This window comes from Gymnoscopelus braueri (assembly GCF_963280865.1).
Source record: "Gymnoscopelus braueri genome assembly, chromosome: 5".
Lineage (NCBI taxonomy): Eukaryota > Metazoa > Chordata > Actinopteri > Myctophiformes > Myctophidae > Gymnoscopelus > Gymnoscopelus braueri.
Genome location: NC_137606.1, coordinates 12,745,187 through 12,760,378, shown reverse-complemented (window position 1 = coordinate 12,760,378; position 15,192 = coordinate 12,745,187). Strand labels below are relative to the sequence as shown.

Below are 15,192 nucleotides of genomic sequence, written 5' to 3'. Positions count from 1 at the left end.
TGTTTATGGCAGAAGGAGCGAGTGCATTCTCCGGCAGCGGCAACAGCCGCGGAACGTCCGCGGAACTTCCGGTGGAGGAGCGGCAGCTCCCGGCAGTGACTGCCGGCGGTGGAGCGTCAGCTGCCGGCGGAGCAGCGGAACTGCCGCGGAAACTGCCGGTGGAGGAGCGGCAGTCGCGGAACTGCCGGTGGAGGAGCGGCAGTCAACTTCTTTTTCCGCCGATAAAGTATAGTTTTGGACCATGACGGAGCCGCGCCGAATCAGCAGAACTTGAGGCCAAGGAGTCGCGCCCGAGCGCCTCCAGGCGCGAGTGCCCGCGACGACCGGCCGATGGTCTGCTATTCGACTAAGCGGCGTCCGAGTTATGTACCGATAGGCACAGAATCGTAAATAATATTAGTGGGGACTGCGTTACACAAACGCAGCACACTCCCAAAGCTGACGCCACCGGCAGCTCCAGCCGCCGCCGCCGCCGCCGCCGCCGCCACCGGCAGCAGCCGCTGCCGGAAAATGCACTCGCTGTCCCTCGTTTATGGTGTGAAATTAACAGCTGTGTGTGTGTGTGTGTGTGTGTGTGTGTGTGTGTGTGTGTGTGTGTGTGTGTGTGTGTGTGTGTGTGTGTGTGTGTGTGTGTGTGTGTGTGTGTGTGTGTGTGTGTGTGTGTGTGTGCGCGCGTTTGTTGTGCAAGTTTGGTGTGTTTCTACGCACCTGTCACCAACCTTTGAGGTTATAGGAATAGTAATATAAACAAAGTTATCAAGAAATGATGATACATTACTCTCTCTTCTCTGTCTTCTCAACAGGAAGACCCTGTACTCAGTTACAAGTGCTCACCCCAGAGCGCTCAGCTCGACTCATCAAGGAGATCCTCACGACCGCATGGCCGTCCAGAGACTTCACGGTCCACTGGGATTCTGAACAAAAAGAGCATCTGACATTCTCATGGTTAAAGATGGTTTGGAAACATCTATACATTCATTTTGCTGACGATTTAAGCACCTTCGAAGACATGCCTTTGATCCCAAGTGCGCCGCTTGAGGACGGCATGGACAAAGTGGAGCTCATGCGCCTCAAAAACCCCTCCCCCATTGTTCTCATCGATCACGAGGAAGAGGCGCCAATTTCCGAGAACCTCCTTGACATCATGAAAAAGCTGGGAGCGGTGACGATGAGAAAGCTGGACCCTTCTTTGCAGCACCCTCTTCTCAAGAATTACATCCATCCATGCTCTCCCAGTGTGCTCTTGCAGATAATGGATAGAACGGCGACGCAGCGCATATCCAGCACCGTCTCGTCTTTTTCTGTCAAAGAAAAGGTTGCACTCAGAGACTTTTTAGCAGGGCTGTCTGACATCACAGAAAAAGAGAGACGTCTTCTGCTGGAGCTCGCCATCTTTGAGAAACTGGGACCCTGCTCCGAGAAAGGAACCCCAACATTTACCTCACTGAGAGGCGCCAGAGCATTACATCACACCGCCAAATATCCTCCGCATGTAAAGCTATCTCTCAATGTTGTGGGCTGCGGTGATGAGGCATCAATCCGTCTCATCAAGATGCTAAACGTAGAACAAGTGAAAACAACAGAGTGTTTGAAGCTTGTCATTCAAGATATTGAGAAGGGGTTCTATTCAAAGGACGAGATCACCAAAATCATGCTCTGGGCCCTTAAACATCTGTCCTTCCTCAAGAATGAAAATTCTTCCGTAATCGGATGGCTTTCCACCCTGAAGTTCATTCATATCTCCCCAGGAAAGCCTGTCACAGCCACAGACCTCTTTGACCCTGAACTGGAAATTTTACAGGATTTGTTTTATATGGAGAAGACCAGGTTCCCCACCAGTACATTTACCTCAACCCCTGATATTCTCCATTCACTCAGACAACTGGGACTGAAAAATGAGGTGCAACTCACTGAAAAAGATGTTATTCAAGTGGCAAAGAAGATAGAGGAGTTGCAAAACGACAAAGAACCGGAGTGGGATTCTGTGGTGAAAAAGGCGAAAACACTGCTGCAAATACTTAATAAACAAACCAAGTTGGTGAAGTCTGCAGACACTCAGACATCATTGTTAAAAATGAAATGGGTGCCAGTTTGCAAAGAGAGACCTCTAAATTACCCTAAATCCCTTGCTTGGTTGGGAGACACAGTCAACATCTGCTCACTATCTGAGATGTGTGATATATCTCATGCAGTGCTTGTGGGGTCCTCTGTAGCACTTGTTGAGCGCACATCTGCAGGGATGAAGAAGGCCCTGAAATTATCGATGGAGCCGCAAGTGGATCAAGTATTACAGCACCTTAAAGCAGTGAATGACTGGCATAAATCTCAAGCGTTCAGCACTGAGGATTGGTATCAGTTTCAACAGATCCTTTTTGAGATCTATGGCTTCATGCAAGCTCACCTAGAGGATGCAAGAGAAGCAATGAAGTCATTGCCTTTTGACTGGGTGTGGACAGGGAAGGCATTCTCATCACCTGCCCACACTGTGCTAAAGTCCATCCCTGATTTAGATTTGCAGCCCTACCTGTACTCCCTACCAAAGACCATTCGAAAGTTTCAGAAACTTTTTAAGTTTTGCGGCTCCGTCGAAGAGGTTGTGCCAAGCCATGTGTTTGGGGTTATTAAGACCATCCAGCAAAGATGTGCGGAAGAGATGACAAAAGAGGAAAGCAAACATGATCTCCTCCTTTTGATAAACATCCTGAGATGGCTATACAGCAGTCAGATATCAGTGGATATTGACATGCACGTGCCAATCCTCTGTTACAAAGAACCAAGTAAATTAGGTATGAAGCCCATTCATGAATGTACCTACTGTGACATTAAAGTGGATGATCTGAACGACTTACTTGAAGATGCATCAGAACCGATTATATTAATCCATGATGACATCCCAATGAAAACTGCAGAGTGGCTGAAAGTGCCATGCCTCAGCACGAGACTGATAAACCCAGAGAACCTTGGCTTTGAGCAGTCAGGCCAACGGGAACCTCTGACAGTGAGAATAAAGAACATTCTGGAGGAGTATCCATCTGTATCAGATATCTTCAAAGAACTTCTCCAGAATGCTGATGATGCCAATGCAACCGAGTGCAGCTTCATGATCGACATGCGCAAGAACACTGACATTCGGGAGAACCTCCTTGATCCCGGCATGATTGCTTGCCATGGCCCCACCTTGTGGTCCTTTAACAACTCTGTGTTCTCCGACACTGATTTCCTGAACATCACAAGGTTAGGAGGTTCAATGAAGAGATGTGAGGCAGACAAAGTGGGCAAGTTTGGCTTAGGCTTCAACTCAGTATATCATGTCACTGACATCCCTATCATAATGAGCAGAGAGTTCATGATCATGTTTGATCCGAACATCAATCACATCAGTAAGCACATCAGAGACAGGTCCAACCCAGGGATCAAAATCAATTGGAGTAAACAGCAGAAACGACTTAGGAAATTTCCCAACCAGTTCAAACCATTCATCAATGTCTTCAACTGCCAACTTCCTCTAGCTCAGGAATCCCCTTACAAATACAACGGTACACTGTTCAGGCTACCATTCAGAACAGAGCAGGAAGCTTCAGGGAGTGAAATCAGTAGCATGTACTACAACACTACAGACATCTACTCTCTTGTCGATGAGTTCAGCATATGTGGCCACCGGCTCATTTTGTTCACTCAGCACGTTGGAACCATGGTGTTGAAATACCTGAAATCTGAGGAGCAAAACCCTGCTGCAGCCCAAGATGTTGTGACCATAAACAAAAGTGTATGGTCAACCAAAGCTTCATACGGACCACTGAGCATCCTGAAATCTGCTGCCAAACTCATGAAACGGGTAGCGAGCACCAACAGGGTTCCGGCTGATGTTCCCAAGTCGGGCTGCATCATACGCATTATGGTGGAGGAGTTTCACAATGTGTTCAAACGCATTGTTGATCTCCAGTCTCCTCTCTTCAGAGGCTCGGAGGAAGATCCCAATCAGTACTTTGAGATGGCTGCTAAAGGTGGTCAAAGTAGAAGACTCACAGATGAAATGCCCCAAAAAGCAGTCGAGGTCACTAACTGGCTAATTTGTTCTTGTATGGACGTTACTGAAGCTCTCAAATTCTCACTGGGCGAGAGTGGAAAAAGATTAGGACTGGTGCCTTGTGGAGGTGTGGGCGTTCTCCTCACAGAAGAGGAGAATCGTAAATGGACTGTGAAGACAACCACCTCCCCAATCGGAGAAGTATTTTGCTATTTACCACTCAGGATAAAAACAGGCCTGCCAATCCACATCAATGGCTGCTTTGCTGTAACTTCAAACCGCAAAGAAATCTGGAAGACAGATACTAAAGGACACTGGAATTCAGTGTTTATGAGACATGTCATTGTCCAGTCATACATGTCCGCGCTAGGTATGCTACGTTCAATGTCTGAGAGTGGAGAACTGCTAGACTACAGCTACTATGCTACATGGCCCGACCCAAGTCTGGTGCATGATGACTTCACACTGATCAGCCAGGGGGTCTATCAGGAAATTGCCAAAGGCGGAGACAATGAGCATGCAAAGGTTTTCTCAGATGGGAAAATGTGGGTATCAATCAAGTACGTCAGATTCCTTGATGACACTTTGCTTTGCAGACCAGACATTGGCCCTGCTGCATTCAAGATTTTCTTAAAATACCTCACGAAGAGTGGCTCACAAGACCTCTGTGCCGTTGAGTTGCCTGATTGGGTGAAGGAAGGTTTTGACGATGCTGGATGTAAGGGGAGGTTAATGGAAAACACTCTTACGGAGAAACAGTTTTTCTCAGATGTCTTTTTCCCTCATATCCAGGAAATTGACAAAGAGCTCCGAGATCCCTTGATGCATTATGTCCTAAATGACAAATTGGACGAATTTGAATCGATTCTAAGAGTGACTCCGTGCATCCCATGTTCTGGCCCTGAAGAGAACTTGGTTTTGCCTTCCAGGCTGATCCATCCTGAGGGAAGAGTGGCTAAGCTTTACAATGATGACGATGGAAGATTTCCTAAAGGAACCCCAAAAGACTACCTAAACCCTGTGTGTTTGGTGAAGCTACTGCAACTGGGAATGGTAAAGGATGACCTCTCATGGGAAGATCTGATTGAACGTACAGAGTCTGTGATTGATCTGAATGAAAAAGATCACATAGCTGCTTGCGCTCGTAGCAGCATTCTGCTCAGTCTCATTGACGAGAAACTGAAAATTAGAGAGACAGTAGAAGCCGAGCTCTTAGAGAAGCTACAGGACATCAAGTTCCTTCCATTCCTTACAAAACCTGCAGGGTTTTCCCTACCATGGCATGGGAATAACTTCTCCCCTACTGCTATGTTCCCTGCCAAAGAGCTCTTCACAACTGAACATCAGGACACGGTGTGTCTGATCAAGCCAATCCTGAATGAGAACTCACCATCTTTCAAAGGTTGTGGCCCTATCTCTTTGGCTGTGAAAGACTTCCTAGGATTGATAAGAAAGCCCATCGTTGGCCTAGTCATCGGTCAACTCAAGGAACTGTCTAAATCATTTGATGGTGTCACTCTGTACCAGGAGAACATAACCAATGCCTGCTATAAATATCTACATGAGGAGATGCTACAGCAAGATAGTGCAAAAGATCAAATCATGGAGGAATTGAAAAACTTCAGCTCCATTCTGGTGGAGAACACATACGTCAATCCCTCCAAAGTTGCATTCCACCTGAACTTTGACGCTGCTCCATACCTTTACCAGCTCCCTAACAAGTACAGAAACAGTTGCCGTGAGCTGTTTGAAAATGTTGGTGTCCAAGCAAACTTCGCAATTGAGAATTTTTCAGCCATTCTTGAAATAATTAAGGAAGAATGTGGGCGAAGAGCACTCACTGAGGAAAATTTTCAGCTGTCCCGAAGAATCATTAGTGAAGGAATATGGAGCTTGATCCGGGACAAAAAACAAGAGTACTGCCAAGCAAATTATGAAGGGATTCTCCTACCTGACTCCCATATGATATTGCTGCCATCAAAGTCATTGTGCTACAATGACTGTCCCTGGGTTAAAGTCAGAGACACCACTGTGAAATACTGTCACTCTGATATTCCGAGAGAGGTTGCTATTAAGTTAGGAGCTGTTCCCAAACGGCACAAAGCCTTGGAGAGATATGCCTCCAACATCTGCTTCACTACACTTGGGAGTGAGTTCGGACAGAAAGAGAAGCTCACAGGCAGGATTAAAAGTATTCTTAATGCATATCCATCAGAGAAGGAAATGCTAAAAGAGCTGCTTCAAAATGCAGATGATGCCAAAGCCACTGAAATATACTTTGTTTTTGATCCAAGAACGCACGCCACAGACAGAATATTTGATGATAAATGGATTCCAATGCAAGGCCCCGCACTCTGTGTATACAACAACCAGCCTTTCACAGATGATGATGTCAGAGGAATACAGAATCTAGGAAAAGGAACAAAGGAAGCCAATCCTGGCAAAACTGGGCAATATGGCATAGGATTCAACTCTGTCTATCACATCACTGACTGCCCCTCCTTCATCTCAAACAATGACATCCTCTGCATCTTTGATCCTCATGCTCAGTACGCACCTGGGGCAACATCTGTGAGTCCTGGAAGGATGTTCAGGGATTTGGACTCTGACTTCAGATCTCAATTTTCAGATGTTCTAGATCTTTATTTGGGAGCTCATTTCAAGCTAGAACGCAGCACAATGTTCAGATTCCCCATACGCTCTAAAGAGATGACAAGAACATCTGAGATCAGCTCTGTTCCGGCATCAGACAGAATGGTACAAAACCTTCTAGATAAATTGAAAACGGATGGTGCAGAGCTTCTGATGTTCCTCAACCACATGGAGAAAATATCAATCTGTCAAATTGAGAATGCAACAGGAGAGCTGAAGGTGCTATATTCTGTGACTGCTAAAATTACAGATGGTGATCGACTAAAACGCAAGCAGTTCCATGCTTCTGTCATCGATAGTGTCATCAAAAAGAAACCGCTCACTGCTATCCCAGTCCAGCAGATAACCTACACAATGGATATAGAGGACAAAGATGGTAATTTAACAACGTGGATGATATGCAACCGATCTGGCTTCCCCAATGTTGAAAGTGTTTCCAAAAGTGTGATTTCAGCCCACAAAAATGAAGACATAACTCTCTTTCCACGTGGAGGAGTAGCTGCATGTGTAAGCCACAACTACAAGAAACCTCACAGAGCTTTCTGCTTCCTACCCCTTTCACTGGAGACTGGCCTGCCATTTCACGTCAATGGACATTTTGCTCTAGATTCTGCAAGGAGAAACCTGTGGAGAGATGACAATGGAGTAGGGGTAAGAAGTGATTGGAACAATAACTTGATGACATCACTGATAGCTCCTGCCTATGTGGAACTGATGATTCAACTGAAACGTCGATACTTCCCAGGTCCTGATCCCACCATGACCGTGTTACAGGGAACCTCAATTAATGCGGTTAAAGACACTTTACGGAAATTCCTGTACTTTTTCCCAGTCAACAGGGTTGATATACAACCAGATTGGTACTGCCTGGTTAAAGCCGTGTACAGCTGCATTCATGCTGACCTGAAGCGTCTACTTCCTGTCGTCAGGGCACCGCAAATTGATAATTCCGACATGCACTCTGTTATTTACATCTCGTGGGTGAACACATCCACTGCACACAGAGGCAGAGCCTTTTTTGACAATCTACTGCAGGATGAGCTTCAGCACCTGAAAAACACAGAGTACAACATCACTTCAAGGAAATCTGTTGCAGATAATGTTTACAGGCTGAAGTCCTTGCTCTTAGACATTGGCTTTAACTTGGTCCATGGCTGCGATGAGACAGCAAGTCTTTACTTCTGCTTGGAAGATGCAGGAATTCCAGTGAGTTATGTGACATCTGAAGATGTTCGCAATTTTCTGTTCACATTTTCATCTCCAGACACATCTTGCCAAGTTGGGAAACTCCCGTGTCGACTGCAGCAATCAAACTACAAGCTTTTTCACAGCTTGAAGCTTCTAGTCGACTACTGCTTCAAGGATATAGAAGGGGATGACATCAAAATAGAGGGGTTGCCTCTGTTGATAACAATGGACAACATGCTTCAGGTATTTGACTCCAAAAGACCAAAGTTCCTGACGACACACCATGAGCTGATCACGCCAAGGAAGGAAATGTTCATGAACACATTGTACCTCAGGTACAGCGACCTCCTGATGAAAGCTGGCGTTGCAAAGACCTTTGATATCAACAGCTTTGGTGAATTACTGAGTTCATTTCTTCCTCGAGAGTACAGAACACGCATCCCTGTAAAGTGGAGAGATGGCTATGCAAGTGAATCCTGGCTGAAAAGTGTGTGGAACTTCATTAGCGAGAACATTGCTGTCAAAGAAGACCAGGAAGAAGTTAAACCAAGTTTTGACACAGTGCTTGAGATTCTGAAGGACTGGGCTTTACTGCCTGGCAACAAATTCATGGCAAGAGAAAAGCTGGTTGTGCCTGAGCATGATGTACTGTTGCCCCTGAGTTTGATTAATGTTGCCATCTTTCCACAGGGGCAAAATGACAAAGTCTATCACTGCCTTATGAAAGCAGGCTGCATTCAGCTTGCAGTGAACAAAATCTCTGGCAAAGACACTCCAATCATGTCTTTTCTGGCACAGCACACAGCAAACATTGATAATCCATCCAGCATCTTGAAAGCACTGGAGTACATGATTCAGACATCAGCATTCAAAGCAGCAAGCTTGACCGACAAAGACATAGAGGCTCTTCTGTTGTATTTTAATTGCAACCTGGTTAATCTCACACAAGAGGATGCACAGAGCCTCAAACTGATCCCATGCTTCAAAACAGTGAGCGGCAAGTACATCAGCATTGCAAACTACGGTTCATGCTATGTTCTTGAAAATTGCATTCCTACTGCTGATATGGACAAATGGGCACACACAACATCTTTTGCATTTCTTGCTGACAATCCACAAGTCAAAGAACTGTACAGTTTCCTTGGATGCTCTGCAATTGATGATATGGAAGTCTACCATAAACATCTCCTGCCAAAGTTTGAAAGTCTCTCATATGATGCAAAAATTGAGCACATTGTCTATTTGAAGGAAAGACTTGTGTCAATGGAGGACTCGTGTGAGATAAAGGACCAGCTGTATGAAAAGCTGGAAGGACTGTCGTTCATCTATGACTACACAAACAGGCTCAAGTCAGCCAAGTTGTTCTATGATGAGACGGTGAAAGTGTTTGAAGTTATGCTGCCTGCAAAATCATTCATACCCAAAGATTTCTTCAAGAAAATAGAGCAAGTGTCAAAACCCAAAAATGGAACTGCATTCATAACCTCCTGGATCACATTTCTAAGAAACATTGGACTCAAGTATGTAGTCTCACAGCAGCAAGTTCTCCAGTACGCAAAAGAGGTCAGCATCAAAGCCCAAACCGAGAGCTGGACCAAAGAAAAGGCACAAACCATTGTTGATGTTCTCCTGAATCACATATTCAATGAGAGGACTGATCTGTTTGTTGGTGCTTTCCTCAAAGAGCTCTCAATGATACCATTCTTGTGTCCTGAGCGAGCTCCCACAGAACTCATCCGCCTTCATTCACAGTACCAAGAAATGAGTGGCACACTTCCACTGATTCGTTTTAGTGGCTCTCAGGTCAATCCAAAATTTAAGCAAACGGATATAATCCACTTACTTTGGACATCTTGTCCTATTCTACCAGAAAACGGTACACCATCAAGTTTAAAAGATCAGGAGGATAGTACACTCACTGGGCAGGAGCAGCTTGACCAAGTGCTGACCATGTTAAATGTCAACATGGAGCCACCCCTGGAGAAAGTCATAAATAACTGCAAGAACATCTGCAACATATCTACCCCAGACGATGATATGGTGAAAACAAGGAACAAAGTTTTAAGGTCCACCTATGAATTCCTCAATGCAGATAAAAGAGAGTTCCGCTACCAGCTCCGTGGGGTGACCTTTGTCATGGTTGAAGATGGCTGGAAACTACTGAAACCGGAAGAAGTTGTCATTAACTTGGACAATGAATCTGACTTCAAGCCCTACTTGTACAAATTGCCACTGGAGCTTGGCATATTTCATCAACTGTTTAAACTCCTGGGCACAGAAGATGTTGTATCAACAAAACAGTATGTTGAAGTGCTGTGTCGCATTCACCGAAATTCAGAGGGCAAGCAGCTTGATCCAAATGAAATGAGAACTGTGAAGAGGGCTGTCTCCGGTCTTTTCAAAAGTCTCCAGAATGATCCAGTGGAAATCCGTAAAGATCTCGAAAGCCTCAGAGATGTAACTTTTTACCTGCCAAGCCATGATGGTAGATTAGCCAAATCTAACAGCCTAGTGTTTGATGATGCCCCACACTACAAGAGTAGGATTCAGGGCAATGTTGGTGTTCAAATGCTTGTGGACATGAGCCAATGCTATCTGGGCAAAGATCATTCTTTACATACAAGGCTGATCATGCTACTTCCACAGAAGCTAAGACCAAGACTCCTGAGTAACATCCTGGAAGAGCAACTAGATGAAGACTCTCCCAAAATGTGCCAGTTTGGAGCTCTGTGTTCACTTCAAGGTCGACTTCAGTTACTGCTGTCTTCAGAGCAATTCATCACTGGACTGATCAGAATAATGAAACACGAGAATGACAATGCATTTCTTGTAAATGAGGAAAAAGCCATTCGACTCTGCAAAGCACTTTGTGAGGGCCTGAAAGTCTCTTGTTTTGAGAAACTCCAGACAACGTTAAGAGTCAAAGGATCCAGTCCTATCCCGCACAGCCGCAGTGAAACACTGGCTTTCCTGAAGAGGTATGGGACAGCTGTGATTCATCTCTATATCCAACACTCAGACAGCAAAGATATTAACTTTCTCTTGGCGTTGGCTATGACATTGAAGACGGCTACAGACAATTTGATATCTGACACTTCCTATCTCATTGCTATGTTAGGCTGCAATGACATTTACAGAATCACAGAGAAACTGGACAACCTGGGTGTAAAGTATGACTCATCAGAACCCTCAAAACTTGAGCTTCCACTTCCTGGCACCCCTATACCCGCAGAGATACACCACTTCCTCCTCATGGATCCCATGAATGTATTTTACCCAGGCGAATATGTGGGTTACCTTGTAGACTCTGAAGGTGGAGATATCTACGGGTCGTACCAGCCTACCTACACGTATGCCATCATTGTTCAAGAAGTTGACAAGCAAGAGGAAGACAACCCAAGCTTCCTTGGGAAATGCTTCCAGATTGATATTGGTTACAGTGAATATAAAGTAGTCAGTTCTCTCGATTTGTACAAATTCTCCAGACAGGATGAAAGCAGTAACGTGCGAGATAGCGGTTCCCCATCAACTCCAACGAGTCCAGATTGTCGTTCCACTGGACCACGAATGGTGCCTCCTCTTTTTTCTGCCGGCAAGGAAAATCAGAGACCCTCTACCCAGAAACAATCACCGAAAAAGCTCAAACTTCACAAATTGCCTGAGATTCTGAAAGAAGTGACCTTAGTAGTTGAGCAAGCTTGGAAACTTTCTGAGACGGAGAGAAAGAAGATAATTCGCAGGTTGTATCTCAAATGGCATCCTGACAAAAATGCAGATAATCTGGACATTGCCACAGAGGTCTTTAAGCACTTACAGACCGAAATCAACAGGTTGGAGAAGCAGACACTGACAGATCAACAAAACACAGAGAGGGCCTCCAGGAGACCCTTCTCGTCGTCTTCCACACGATTCCAGTCAGAGAAGTCCTCCTTTCAAAGGTTCTACACATCATGGAACCAGGAGGCAACAAGTCATAAATCGGACAGGCAGCAATTCCGGGAGCAATACACTAGTTATGCAGGTACTTCACATTCTAACCGTTTCTTCGTGCCCCCAACTTTTAAGTCTGTCGGAAACCCTGTTGAGGCCCGCAGATGGTTGAGGCAAGCAAGGGCCAACTTTTCCGCTGCTCGAAATGACCTTCATAAGAATGCTAATGAGTGGGTATGTTTCAAATGCTACCTGGCCACAAAGCTGGCACTGATAGCTGCTGACTATGCAGTCAGAGGAAAGTCGGATAAAGACGTGAAACCCACAGCTCTGGCACAGAAAGTGGAGGAGTACAACTCCCAGTTAGCAGGACTTAGCAATGACGTTCAAATCCTGGAGGGATATGGCGTGGACAGCCTAAGAACTCGTTATCCTGATCTTCTTCCGTTTCCACAAATCCCAAATGACAGATACACATCTGAGGTGGCGATGAGAGTGATGGAATGTACCGCACGGATTATCATAAAACTTGAAACCTTTGTGCAGCAAAAAATATAAAACAGTCTTCATAGCACTGTTAAACATCAGAAAACGTAATGTAAATCAAGTAATTATGCATAGATCATCTGAGCAAGAGAGGAACGATAGCGGCTGTGTGCAATATAAATCATGTATATTATTGTTTTGGGGCAAATTGAAGTTTCCAGCTGGCAGCTTATGGTATATTTGCTGTTTCTACTTTTGATGATGGAAGGTGGCCCATGCACCGTGTTTAAATGTACGGCTCCCATATCTAGGCTGTCAAAATAATGTTGCTACTGTATAACTTGTGTGAACAGACACATGTTCTGTAGATGCTGTACATACAAAAGCCTCAGCAATACATTTTGGCAACCAAAGTCCCCGTATTGAATATATTTGCTCTGAGTTATATTAGAAAATGTATGCTGCTTTTTTACTTTATCTTTTATAAAAATATATTTTTTCTGCCACAGATAACCCAGTTTACTGTACTGGGTGTCCTAATCTGTTATATATGTTATGAAACCTGTTATTTCTCTGCAACGGTCAAATGCCACAACTATTATCATGCAATGTGTCCAATTTGCAAGATCTCAAATCAAGTCAAGGAAATTACAATCACATTTGTATTTGTACATTACTTATTTTGTATTTTGATGGTTGATTTCATATTGTTTCTGTAAAAGTTGTAAATGTTATGTATCATAGCCAATTGCTTGTTAATGACAGCACTTTCGTGAAACTCATGTAATTGCACTTGCACTTCTAGAGCGCTTGTGTCGCCCCAGCAACTAGGGAGAATTCAACTGTGAACAGAATGTTCTTTGATGTTACACTAAGCTTAACTATGACCTCTCTCAAGATATAATAATGTTAGCTGTATGTTCAGATGTGTCTCCATATAATTATGATGATGACATGGTGTCTGATGGCTTTGTATGATCATGATCATTACCATTTGGTGTTTGTATGTTGATTGCTAGCACAAATTACCTTCATGTTCTATGGCATTCTCTGGAGGGAAGGAAGCAGGCTGAAAAATAATGGGACAAAATGGTATAGTTATTAACAAATGCTTTGAGAATTTTTTATGGATATTTTCATTTGTATGTACCAAGACAATTAAGAGCCAGTTATTTTTCCAGTGATGGCCTCATCATGCATAGTGTAAAATATTTTTGGTACATTATGTTACATGTTGATGATTTAATTTGGGTACGTTTTTAACTGGTTTACTTTTGCCAAAGCAAAATCATGTTCATGTCTATTTGGTTATTTGACCTTTTCTGGTTTAAGGAACATATAGTACCCTCCAGTTATGGTGCTTGTTAGTTGTTTTTAGTGCTTTGTTTTTCCATCATTTACAGTACTACAGTACAAAATACAGCATACTGTAGCATAATGTAACTTCAAAAACACATTTCAAATGTTGTGCTTATTTTCTTATATGTCTTGTTACACCTTGATGTTGAGGTCACTCAAGGGAACTCATTGATGACAAATTTTACTAACATTAGCAAATGGAAAAACCTTGTATATCACATGTTGATGTACACTGTGCCATTGGTAATAAATCTCCCTTAAATACATTTTGCTTGTTTTTCATAATAGTTTAGTGGTGGTAGACCGTGGGTCTTCAACATGGGGTCTGGGACCCCTAGGGGGTTCTCAGAGTTACTACTCAGAGTTACTACTCTGCCAAATGTTTGTGTGATTAGAACTTTTTTTTTTACATGAACCACTCGAAAGCATCTCTATTCTGCGGGGAACATTTGCCGAAGAATAGTCAATCTACAAGCTCACAAGGTGTTGCGAGCTTGTAGATCGGCTACTTTCAGCAAAGAGATTTGGTGTAGGGGGGAAAAGAGCAGACCAAGTACAGAGCCAAAGGTCAAGTTTACCACATATTGAGGGTTTAAAGGGATATTTCACCTTTAAATAAAATAAACATCAAAACAATATATAAAAAATAAACAAAAAAAGCAATGGAAAAATCACGCCCCCCTCACGCATTAGAAGGACATTCTAATGCGTGAGGATGCTGTGATCTTTCCATAACTTTTGTCTTTTTTAATTTATTTTGTTTATGTTTATTTCATTTGAAAGTGAAATATCCCTTTATGTGGTTTAATGTCTGAAAATACATAATAACATGAATCCAACATATTAATAGAAAAGATGATGTTTAAACAAACAAACAAAAACACAACACTGATACTAATAGTGCTGTAAAACAAGTCTATGAAGCTATCTATGAAAAAGTGTAATATGCAGCACAATTATACTACAATATGTAGTGGGGGTCCCTGCTTAATCTTTCTCTCAGCTAAGGGATCCTTGGCCTGAAAAACATTGAAGACCCTGATGTAGACTATAGTAGTCATGGAGAATGTTTTCCATCATTTTGAAAGTTAATTGAAACCATGCTTGCCCTGAAATATAGCTATACCTGCAATGTACTTCATATCAGCTTCTTTTTCCCCCACTGCCCACAAAATATTATACTTAAACTGTTAAGCATCAGAATCCAGTTTAAGTAATGCTTGTTTCACCAAATATTAAAACTATAATCCCATGACGTGCTGAATCATATTATAGTGCTGTGTACAGTAGGTTAAAAAAAACAGAAAACTAAATTGCTTAAGTTGCAAAATATATCTTTCCTATCCTCTACTATCTTATCTAAACAGAGGTAAAGAAAACCTGCCTAAAGAAATTATAGGCCTATTGTCGTATAATAGTATAGTACTACAGTGTAGTATAGTATTGGTTGTATTATTTTGCATAGTGTCTTTAAAATTCGTTTTATATCTTTTGTTTTCCCAGTGGAAAATGTACCTTCCATTAGACAGATTCAACATGAATGAACACAG

At 43.3% G+C, this 15,192-nt stretch overlaps 1 protein-coding gene across 1 annotated transcript in view; it reads left to right on the top strand.

Moving 5' to 3' along the window:
• Positions 1-13,876, top strand: part of sacs (sacsin molecular chaperone) — a 34,773-nt gene extending 20,897 nt beyond the window's left edge. Inside the window, exon 12 of the mRNA XM_080428837.1 lies at positions 804-13,876. Within this exon, the coding sequence (XP_080284963.1) occupies positions 804-12,355 (11,552 nt within the window). The 3' untranslated portion in view covers positions 12,356-13,876. The remainder of the gene's footprint in view (positions 1-803) is intronic.
• Positions 13,877-15,192: the final 1,316 nt, after the last annotated feature.